The sequence below is a fragment of the Stegodyphus dumicola genome, chromosome 1, assembly GCF_044657685.1.
Source record: "Stegodyphus dumicola isolate Sdum_Otavi_A_Nest chromosome 1, ASM4465768v1".
Lineage (NCBI taxonomy): Eukaryota > Metazoa > Arthropoda > Arachnida > Araneae > Eresidae > Stegodyphus > Stegodyphus dumicola.
Genome location: NC_140768.1, coordinates 62,915,131 through 62,927,694, shown reverse-complemented (window position 1 = coordinate 62,927,694; position 12,564 = coordinate 62,915,131). Strand labels below are relative to the sequence as shown.

General features: G+C 30.3%; 1 protein-coding gene across 6 annotated transcripts in view; it reads right to left on the bottom strand.

Annotated features, from left to right (window-relative positions):
- Nucleotides 1–734: 734 nt before the first annotated feature.
- LOC118203999 (anoctamin-4) overlaps nucleotides 735–12,564 on the bottom strand; it is a 475,106-nt gene continuing 463,276 nt past the window's right edge. For all 6 annotated transcript variants that reach the window (XM_085815493.1, XM_035376334.2, XM_035376321.2 and 3 more), the window contains 2 exons: nucleotides 11,650–11,755; nucleotides 735–11,554 (listed from right to left, as the gene is read on the bottom strand). In XM_085815493.1, the coding sequence (XP_085671619.1) occupies nucleotides 11,369–11,554; nucleotides 11,650–11,755 (292 nt within the window). In that variant the 3' untranslated portion in view covers nucleotides 735–11,368. The remainder of the gene's footprint in view (nucleotides 11,555–11,649; nucleotides 11,756–12,564) is intronic.

Below are 12,564 nucleotides of genomic sequence, written 5' to 3'. Positions count from 1 at the left end.
ATGATATAAATTTTGTGCATGAGTTGTAAAATGAATGAGATGTAACGCTGTTAAGTGAACCTAGCGCCAGAGTGTCGCTATGGTAAACAAATATAGTGAATTTTAAAGAGTGCATTTATTCTTTTGTGGTTTATGTGCTATCGACGAAGTAAATTTAATTCAACCCAATAAGTTTAAATGAAATGCAAGAAAAAATGCGTATAATTTAATATTCCGTACAAGGAAGTCATGTGGTGTACACATCAGATTTTTTTTTATTTAGAATTTCAATAAACACCCTTGGAGAACACTCAGGTTTAAAGAGAAAAGTTTACATCTCAAAATTTTGGTGGAAATATTTGCTTTAATTATTTAACAAACTAATGTAATTGAACATGTTGTTGACGATTATGTAAATAACATAAATAATTATGTGAAAAGCAGTGCCATAATCTCTGCAAATTTTGCGTAACAATCGTATTATGTTGCGGAAAGCTTTACTGTATCAGTGTTACTTGTAATAATATAACATGTCTGTTGCAATTTAACTTGAAAATTAATAATTCAGTTTTGACCAGAGATATCACATTTCCTTTCGGATAAAATTAGATATTAGATTCTGGCTTTAATGACAGAATTTAGAATACCTTTTAATTACCATTTATAGAGCTGAATTTATGACATTTTACGGATTATTTTGTTGTAATGTAATAAAATGAATGATCTTACCAAGGTGCATAATAATAAACTCACAATGATCAATGAGAAATTTACTTTATTGAAAGAATATTATGTACATAATTTCTAAAACAATATATAGAAATAAGTGAATTTATTTTGCCCGATAGGCTTTCAAGACATGCACAGCTGACAAGGAATTTCAGACACATAAAAAGTGTCATTTTAATCGTTGGCACGAATAAAGCGTTAGATTCTTAAGTATTCTGAAATCTGTATACCTTATAAAAGTTCTTAGCCGCCATGATTATCCAACGTAAGTGTTACACCTAGAAATCGTTTCTAATATTTACGGAAGTTTAAATGCATCTAATGATTGTACATTTGTATATTACAACCAACGCATTTCCAGCTGGATATCATTTAAAAACAAATCTGTTTATTCTTAACATAGTGGCATAAATATTGGCCTTGAGGAAGATCGAAGAATTCAATAATTGCTTTGTTTATATTTATGATTTTATTTATTTTTTGCTTATTATGACGTTAAGCAATAATCAATATACGATTATTACGAACTGCTGTGAACTGCGGTGCTTAACCACCAGGGTGCCTGGGCGCCATAGCCCTACCCCTCATCGAATAACATGATAAAAGTTTCGAATTATGAGAAATATAACTGAAAAAGAATCAGAGAACAACCTTTCGAAAATATCGTCTTTCAGCGCGAAAGTTTCCGTCTCAGTGGAAACGACAAACAACATTTAGGTTTAAAATCAATAACTAAATTTGCACTCTTCGAGTGCTAACCAAAGATTTTCAAGGTAAATTACTATTTTTAAACCCAAAATAAGGAAATAAAAGAAAAATTCCAATATTAAATGACTGGTATTGGAGTTGTCTTAGTTTGACCATAATATACAGCATGCAATCGATTTGACAGAGCCATACAGTGCAAAGCAAAAATTCGAATTGAAAGTTTGCTTTTGTTAATTTGAGTACACGAGAGAGCTGCCATATTTCGAGGTGCAGCTATTGTTTCATAATGGTATGACACAGATGAAAATAGTTATTGTTTATTGCTTTTCTTGATTTCCTATTTATTTTAAAGGGATAAAATGATCACAAAAATTACAAACCTAATAATTTGTTGTCTACATTTTTCCACGTAAATTAATGAAATGAGAATCACTTTAAATCCCTGTGTATTATATTCCAAGAGGTTTTTTTTTTCACTTTTTATGCGCTTTACGCGATACATCATTTTTGCCTCTACAAGTCAAGTAATCTATAATGTCCTGATTAATGTTTATTACTTAAGAAGGAATACTAATTTATAGACTTAATTTATGTGTCTCGAAATTACTTTATTTGAGATATTTTAAGAATGGGGAATAAGATTAGAGTCTATGCAAAGGTATCCAAGTCAAAAATGGATATTTAGGTCTAGTGAACGATTTCAATTTGGCGAGGAAAAAAGGCACTATACTTTTTAAATAAATATTTCATACTTTTTACAGGCAATAAAATTTTAACTTTTGAATAGCTTTCGAATAGGTATTGTTTCGCATCCATAAGTATCGGTATTATCGTTATATTTACAATTCAATCTCGTTTCTATAAAAATCGTTTTTTTTTTTTTTTTTTTTTTTTTTTTCTTATTCGAGTTTGGTTGATGTAAACCAAACTCGAAGTCAGATACTCATTTTAGGAAAATTATGTTTTGTTTAACACTGTAAAACCACAGACTCTGAAAATATCTACATATTCTGTACATATTAAGACAGAAATCTATTAACGTAACTATATAATTAGGTAAAAATTATCCATATTTTTCCGACAAAAATAATTAAAATTAAAAAAAAAATCTTTTCAAAATATTTACCTTTTAGCCTTACAATATTTGGAAAAGCAAATTTAAGTTAATAATGCACAAGAAACTTGGCAAAAATAGAACAGCAGCTATTTATTTGTAGTATATCCTATAAAATTTGCCTTTCTTTTCCCGACAGAATTGATTTAGAGAATTTACTTTACTTCTTGTTTGAAGCTTGAGAAATTTGGATGTTTTATTATAATACAAGCTTTAATGAATAATTATTTAATTAAATAATATCACCATAAAAAGATTTAGGAAAATGTTTTATATGATTTACTTAGGAGCAACTTATTATTTGCACTTTATTTCCACACAGTGACCTATTTTAAATTTTTTATCTCCACGTCGTCCACGAGGAGGGAGGGAGGTTGAGAGTTCTGATGTGCATAAGCAAAACATTCCGATTTTCAATTACACAAAATTATCCATTGACGAACAGTTAATTAATTTAATTTAAATAAATTAATTAAATTTTTTCAATGACTAAAATGTGATGTCATTAAACAAAATTTCGGGAAAATTAAATTTTTGTTTTAAGTACATTAATTAACTGATTATTTATTGTATTTTTAAACAAAAATTTTAACAAAATATTTCACTTTATAAGTTGGCAACTTATTAAACATTCTTCAGTCTTTTTTTCCCGTAACAAATGTTTAGTTTCAAAGTATAATTAAGAATGTGTTCAGAATTAATAGTAAAATGTAATGTAATGTAGTAGTAATGTCGAGTGTTTATTATCTGATTAATTACTGCATTTTTTGTATTATTTTAACTTGAACATAGTAAAATAAATTTAGAAAGAAAATGAAAGCGCTCACGGTTTTCAATAAAGCCAAAAGAAAAGTTTCTTTTTATTGCAATTAGTTTAAAAAGAACTATAAAAAATAATGCCTCTTTGCTCTTGATCAAGAAAATAATCAAATTAAATAATAATAATTAAAAAAACAGGATAGTTTTTGATAAAATTTCCTATACCTATGGAAATATAAAATTTAGATTAATAACATAAAAAATTAGATACTTTTAATTAAAATCGACATCGCCCTTAATAATGACACGCGTCCGAGCTAATAAATTTGTTCATATCGGCGAAAAAAGAGCAAGAGCCATAGATATTTAAAATTTGACTTACACTTAACTGTCTTTAATTTGGATTTCTTAGCTCTGCCGCGGGTAGTAACTGCTATGTGAATAGGTTATAAGTTTGTTAGACATGTTTTCAAAACTAATGAATGAAATGAAACAAAAAATAATTGTGCATTCGGATTTTAAATTAGTATGGGAAAAATTCTATTCTACACAGAGATAAAGCGCAAGCGATTTTAATTCAAAACGAATCTAATAATCTAATTTATCTTAAATTACATTTCCTCTTTTCCTGACATATGAGAAATAATATAATTATAAAGATAAATCTTTTCAGAATGGAAATTTCAGGTATGTTAGTATAGAAGTGATTCTAAATTAGATTTATTACTTGATGCGAGGTTTCTCATGTCATATTCGTAAGCTCAGTGTCACATACAATTGATAATTGTCGCTTTTCTTAAATAAAGCTGAAACTGTGTTTTAATATAATTTAACATGTACAGTATCATATGAAGCAAACGTTGTGTGACGAAAGTTTGAAAAAACAGTCGCTCATGCGTTATATGCCATATCCAGCTCTGAGGCTTAGTGACATTTTGGGTTTTAAATGACATAGTTAAAATATGCAGTTTTTAAGACACATCAACAAATGTGGCCTGCACGTTCAATTCCTCATTGACGGGCTAAGCTTCTTCTTGAAATTAAATTGCGTGTTAATGATTTTAACGTTGGTTTTATCCCTCGACTTAAAACATCAATTCACATATTGTCTTATTTATATGAAGTTCAATGTAATTCATTCAGATATTACGAAATATAGAAAAGAAATCGGCTAGGTACTATTCACATACTGCTAACAGATTCCTGATGCATTCTGCGCATGGGCAAAAATGATCAGTCCATTTACAAAATATGGTACTTTGGTTCATGAAAGTGAGTCAGTTTCAATGTTAGGCGAAAGAAAAATAATAGCAACATTTCTTTTCTAACAACATGATGTGAACTTCAATCTATGTATCTCTCTTTAGAGCGCAGAAAACTTTTACAAAGTAATCAGCCTAAGAATATGTAATGAATCTTCTTTATATCTATTCCAATACTTTAAAGATACTTGATAAATTTTAACATCACGTTGGTTGATGTATAAGGGCGGAAAAAAAAAAGTTGGCTGCGTGACGCAAATGTAAGGTTAGGAGGAAAATGCATTCGAAATATTAATTAAAAAATGACCGCATCTATTTACAGATTAGAAAAACATGTTTTTCGATACATTACCGTTAAAAATGTGGATCAGAAACTTTATTTCATTTAAATACTGCACGAGTTAAAAAAACAAAACTAGAAACGAATCGTGAAGTTTAATATTAAAATATAATACCATAAAATATCTCATTTCTTTTAAAATGTTTCTTTTCATAAACTATGTTAGTAATAACAGTATTTTCATTTTACCTGTTAACGTTAAAATGTTTTGATAAGGTAAGCATCCAAGCCCTTTTTATTAACGGCAAATTATTTAACATACTAGAAACATTTACCTTTAGACATATCAAATCTAAATTCTAAGTTGCATATAAACCTATTTAAGAAAGCTAATTAACTCTTAGCTAACAGAATTAACAAAATGGTTGGTGCATTTACAAAATAATGTAAGCATATAAAATAGTATTTTTTTGTGCTTAATATGGCAAAAGACACGAGGGTTATCATATATAAATATAATAGTACATACAAAATTTTAATTAATTGCCATTTCAATAATAATCGAAATAATGTCAATCTAGCAATATTGCGTTAAACGCTATTAAATCCAAGGCCCTCCAAGTAGTAGGGCAGGTAGCACTAAAAAGAAATACGGATAAATTGATAAACCCGATCTGTTTAAATTTCCTGGTTTTATAATAGTCTTTAGACAAAAGCAATTTTTTATCACCAGATTCATTGTTCGATATTCAACCCACAACAAAATCAGATATGACATAATCCCTATCGCTACTAATAAACAAGGTTATAAATTCTACCAAGCAAAGTTTTAACAGCAGAAGGCGTTATTTTGAAGTTTCCCAGAATTTCTATGAAAAATGCGGCTAACCTAGAGCAGCTAACATCATACTCATCAAAGGATTAAGTGAAATATTCACAAGTGGGGATTTTCCAAGGAAAATGACTCACAAAATCATCCATTGAAATATATATTCTAATATACATTTCTGCTAAAAAGTGTTATATACCTTTACTTTGACCTTCAGCTGCCGAAAATACTTCTCACTGGCTATCCGAAAATAGTGTTATTCGAACTTGCTCGGTCTTCTGTAAAAGGAAGAAACTCATTTCAGTATTATCTTAATTCCTTCCCCCTCCCCTTGCTCAGTAGAATAAAAATAAGCTTCAGTTAGAGAAATGAACGTGCAATGCATGGAATTCGGTTAGCTATGGGTATACTAAATTTTTATTTAAGTCTTTAGTAAAAATGCTTGTTGCCATTAATTTCGTTCAAGCAATTTCCTTATGTTAAGAAACTTCAGTGACATCTCTTAATGCCAAGGAGACAGACGACTTTATTATCGATACACCGAGTTCAGTTATCGTTTGACATTTGGAGCGCACACAGCAATCAATCAAGTTTATTCCTATCTATTTTTCATACTTTATTTTTTCTAACCTTTACAGCGCAGTACTCACAGACATCACATAGCAGTTATGGTTGCAGAACATGAAAAGTCCCAATTTACCTAAAAAATTAAGGAGTGCGTCTCATAAATGATTCTTTGTCATTGTTAGCTCTTAATGCACTGAATGTTTCCTTTTAAAATTTAAAGGAAACTTAAGAACTGCGATGTTTATTAAAGGAGAAATCCGCTTGAAAAGGAAAATGTTTACTCAGAATGCTATAAAAAGTAAAATGTTAGCACTTAATGGCAAGGAAGAGATTAGCGAAGTGGAAATCATCGCTGGCACAGTATAAAATGGAAGATCAGCGGACAAAGGAAACGTTTTAACAAACGCCTAAGATACTTGCCAAAGAATAAGGATATAAATGATCTATTTTCTGCCATTTAACGGTAAAATTGAATTAATGCAAATGCATGAGCTGAAATGTTTCCTTTATTACATTACTGGAAGTATTCTGTAAAAGAGATTTGCGATTCTGCAAAATAAACTTAATGCTAAGTATTCATTTATACGTTAATCTTCACTTGATGTGCAAGTATCTCCGTAATTCGAATACTATGTATTTATTTTCTTTTGCCTGAAAGATATATTTCGCTCAATTCTTTCTTATATCTAGAGAAACAACCGATCGTAGTTTGCGTTAAAATGAAATTTAATCATTTCATTAAATACTAATTATATATAGCTTTGTCCCATTTGATGGAAGTAGAGCATCGTTATGAGATTTTCTGCAAGCTCAAATGGTGTAAGGCGAATAAGCAATTATATATTATCAACTGAAATGGGAAAAGTTTTTAAACGTTCTCAGATCTGTATAAGCTAACTATCAAATTGTACTAAATAACTCATCAAACCTAAAATAGTACTGAAAGTACAATGAAGTGGCAAATAATGCAACCTAAATAAGTACAAATAGAAAATGCAGAGCAGTTTCACCCTAACTAAACTAACACTCTGAAAACTAAAAGAGAGGGGAATACAAACTGAATACTGATCACAGAGTCGTTGGAGATCGCCAGAGACTAGACTGCAGGAGAGAAAGATTGTCATTTCTGTCTGTAAGATAGCCACATTTAAAATTTCTCTGCTTGTCTGTTCCCACTATCGAAAGTTGGGGTTTCTATTTCGATGCATCTGATAGAGAGCCAGTGCGTTCTACGAGGCTCATACATTTTGCCGTCGCGCTGTCTGATGTGTACCGACTCCGTGGCCAGTCTTGGATAAGAAAGGCTTGATAAAAGTGCGCCATGATTAGTGAAGACTAATGCATTTTTTTCCCTTAGCAAATAGTTTTTTTTTTTATAGGAAATTTAAACATTTAGTAAAACTGCCCTAAATTTACATTCTTTTCACATTAAAAGAGACATTTTTCTTCACTGCATAAAACAAATGTTGAATATCTTTTTTTGTTTCCCTTTTTTTTTGCGAAAGCAAAACGAAAATCTTCAGATCTCTTTCATGAATGAAAATGGTACGAATGTCGGATATTTTTTAAAAGCGAAGTCTTATGAAGCGGAGGATAGCCTATATACGAAGAAATAAAATAGACATAAATTTACTTATGAGTTCATAATGCTCGAGATAATAGTTACGCCAAAAAGGTCATCGCATCAGTTACTTAATTGAGCAAAGAAATTTTACACCACCACATTCATTGTTAATTATATATAACACAATCATGATTAACACTTCTTAATCATATTTGTTTCCTCATTTTTTACTAATAGAACGCGTTTTATTTATGCTTGGAATAGGAGAGATAATATTGTTACGCTAAATTTGGGATAAAAAAATTAAAGAAGAAAAAATTTTCTTTTCCTGAATAACTAAAATTGTGTTATCCCAACCTCTTGGATTCATGGGCTTGTAAGATAAGGAGAGTTTATCGAATTCAGTATTATCCGAATTTCAATGAAAGCATAAGGTATAAGTGTAAGCATAAGGTATTAACTTCATAGAGAATTTAATCTTATTCCTTGTAAACGCTAGGGCTTTTGTTTATTTTACGGCTGCCCGATTGGTTTCATTAAAAAAGTCGATTGTTTGCTCTGCTTGTAGCTTTAATATTTTTATAACAATGGCGATAAGGTTTGCAGAAAAACTTACATTTTAATTTACAACAATTCAGTCTCAGATGCTTACTTAAGTATGTTAGAAACATATGTATTAGACCCAATTGAATTGGATATTGATAAAACGCATTTAATAATTTTAGTATACTTTCATTTTAGTTGCATATTTAAGTATGTTAGAAAACGCATAAGTCAGATTCAATTAATTATATTTAAGAGTGATGAAACGTATTTAAGCTTTCTTTTTCTTTCTTCTTTTTAAAAATAATTTGACCAATCTGCAGTCTGTTTAGTTAAATTTTGTTTCTTATAAATATAAATTTCAGATTCATTATTATTATTATTATTATTTCCTTTTAATATTTAAATGCATTTTTATTATTTCATACTTCTCGTTGTCTAGATTTCAAATTTCCAGAGGCAGTTTTATTTATGAAACCGAAATACGGAACTTTATTTTAAATTTGTTATAATTTAAGATTTTGAATATTCAGTGAGAAGCAGAAGATATGCCTTTTCTTCTTTCATAACTCATGACATAATTTATTCAGTAATAATGAATCCCGTTTCTTTATTATTAATAAACTTTATTTCTCTGTTATAAAACCAATTCAGACGAAGATTTAAATCCAAAATATTCATTACTTCATGCTTCAAAGTTTAAAAAGTATTATAATAATAAATGTAAAATTGTGTCAAAATTAACGCAGGATTTACATTTTTCCGTTGCATTGGCAAGGCTTTCTGAAAGATATATTGTAGACATTATATTCCGGTTGGTTGAGAGTTAAGCATGATGGAAAAACATTGGAGCATTATCGTGAGACCATAACAGCATTTTTGTTACCATAATTGGAAGCAATGGACTTTGGCTTTGATGCTGATTAGATGTTCTTTCAAGAGGGTGGCGCCACAAATCATGCGTAGCGCAAAACTAATTGAGCCGTTACAGAAGAAATTTCATAGGCGGCTAATTGTGCGCAACAGCGATCACAGTTGACGACAGAATTCACATTGCATGTCTATTTTCATTCATTACATCTTTCCTCGCCGACTGATGGCGGCTACGTGAAATATCCCATTCTACCATCTTGATTCTTCTCATTCTTTTCTTGTTCCAGACATTCTTTTATCTGATGCAAAGTAAAAGCGAGCTATCGCGCGCTGTCACTCTCTTTCCATTCGACACAAGTCAAGTCATGCGAACTTGTGACTTTTACCTCTGGAGATCTGAAATGTCCAACGTTTGAGCAAACGCATACCAACCATTCCTAAATATAAAGAAGAAATATAACATGTTTTATCTCAACAACTGAGTCACAAGTCTACGAAAATGTGATTTGCAAATTTTGTTAAAATATTGCTCGAATGTCATATAAGACGTAAGGATCATTTACTGGATATTATTTTCCATATTTAATAGGGTTGTTGCTCTTTCAAAATGTGTCTCGACTTTGCCAATTCATGCGTAAATAAAGATTAATTTCGTAAATTTAAATCCTGCGTTACTTTTGAAATACCCTTTATTTACCTCATTTCGTTTTTGTTTTAATACCTAATTACCTTGTTGTAATACCTTGTTCCACTGCCTATCATGTGCATATACATTTACACAGCAAAGTATATTAGGATTTTCTGACCAGTTTAATGACCACTAGCTATCATTTGAGCATCAGGGAAAGAGATGAAAAATTTAGCACTTCTCTCATTCAGCTCTACTAATGATTTTTTTGGATTATAAGTTCACCTCCTTGTTAAATTCAAAAATAGATAAATTATAGAATACCAAAAATGTAACATTCTAATTTAGAACACGAATGCAAAAATGGATTAATATGTATGCAAGGCCATCTTTCTCCCTTTTGATTATTGCTTGTTATAAATTTCACAGGGCAAAATACTGTAACAATTAAAGTCGATGTGTCGACTGAGGATTGTGCAATTAGTCATCCCGGCTGTATGTCTGCATGTTTATTTTAGGAAATAAGTATAGCATAATAATTGTTAAGAAAAAAAAAAAAACAGTCATATTCATTAATAAATGTTTAATTATTATTTTTTAATACAGAAATATATCGATTTTAAAAATATATTTTCTTTTTACCATATGTTCATAATTTTCTTCCAAATAATTTTTTGTTAGAGATGCAAATAACACTTCCTATATCCATTAATAATCCTTTACTTATCATTTTTTAACAAAAGTGTTAGGTAGCTAAGGACTGATTTTTTACTCAAAAAGGCTGACTCCGATAATAGATAAGCCGTCCACCGCTGTTGCATCAACCAGACATATTTTCCTCCCCTCCCAGGGTCAAGTGTACTGTATAATATGCAATGTTTAAAGAAACGCTAATAATCGCACATTTTTAAATCATGTAGTTTTCATAACCTTTCAACAATAAATACGTAAGCTCTCTTTTCATTAAAAAAATAATTCCATTAACTTTAAAATGAGAAAACTGTAGTTGAATAATGTTGTCTATATTCAGTTAAGTTGAATATTTACAACTAACACAGTTCACAGATTAAAAAAAAAACACTTTGCCCTGAATATATAGCATACCAGAGCGTTTTCAGAATTGTTTGCATCTGAAAGGGAAATGTGAGGAACGAAAAAATAAAAAAAGTAATAAAAACGATTATTTAGTAACAACAGGATCTAAACCTATACGAAATGCAGGAATCTTTTTGAAAAAATATGCGAATACATTTTTTTATGTTATTGATTTGAGTTTTCACTGCACAGGTTATGTTTACAAAGAGTTTCTATTCAAAAACTTGTCATTTAGAGGATTAGGTCTCAAGTGCACGTCAAATATTTAAAATCGAAAGAATTTTCACATGCGCGCAAACGAATGATCTGTTAAAAAAATTGAATTTCATCTGTACAGGTCAAATTACGATTGCATTGCAGTTATCAAGGTCGACTAATTGAAAATGCAGTCTCTTGTTGGAAACTCGAACATGGCCTGATTCGAGAAAATTTTCGTTGTCAGCAAGGTAAAGCTGCATTATCACCATCTACTGAACCTTCCAACACAGTTCTTGCCTCCTCGGCCTCTGTTTTGTACAAAGCCTCTCTGGCCAAATAGCGTTTTCTCATAATTTTTTGTTGCACGGACTTTGGAATGTCAGGAATCATATATGCCAGGATACTGGTGACGAAGAAGACTAAATGCTAAAAAAAAAAAAAAAATGAAAAATATGTAATAAATAAAATACCAATAATTGAAATAAAAAAAAAAAGAGTTGCTTTACTGCTCGAAATATTACCTCAAAGACAACCACAAAACTCAGCCTTGCTGCAAAGATGTGCCAGTACTTCATGTTTAACTGGTACTCTTCAGGATCATTGGGAGGATTTCGATAATCCTGGTACCTATAAAATGAGAAACAATAACTTATAAATTGGATAATAAAACATGGCTTTAATTGCATACTTTTAGTGCTTTTATGAGGTACCAAAATTATCTTTCCACATCAATGAAATAATTATTAAAATCTATCGTATAAAAAGGAAAAAGCGCCTGCATAAATCGCGTAAAAGAGCATAATTTTATTCTATTCACAATTTAATTTCAGACAAATTTAAAATATATTTTATAAAAAACAGCTGACGGAGAATAAAATATCATTGTTTCATGAAGGTATTTTCAATAATAATAATAATGTTTTTATCGGCATAATGAAGTAGTATTATTCTTGCATTACTCAAACTTTTGCGTCTTACCGATACTAAATCCTTTTTCACGATACATGAAATTCGAGTATCATATCAAAAATATCAGCATAATGCTTTGGAGTTCTGATGCATGAACAAAAATAGATTAACAATAATATATATGCTTGGCCCTTTCAGGCAAAAGTTTGCAAGATGTTATTTATAAGCGTTAGTAGAACTCCCTTAACAAGTTCTTATTTGATTTGTAGAAACTCAACCGTTGTTGTTCACCTGCCATCATATTACTGAGAGAAGAATCAAACGTCCAAAAATGTGTTCATAGCATTTCTAATGTATTTCATAGGATCTTTCGAAGTGAATGGAAATAATATTCAATTACACAATTGGAAAAATCCGCAGAATGCTCTTCTAATCTTATGACACTCATATATAAAAGTAATACACGCCGCCCAACCAGTATAATGGTTAGCGTTGCTGACCGCCGTGCCGATGGCCCGGCGTTCGAA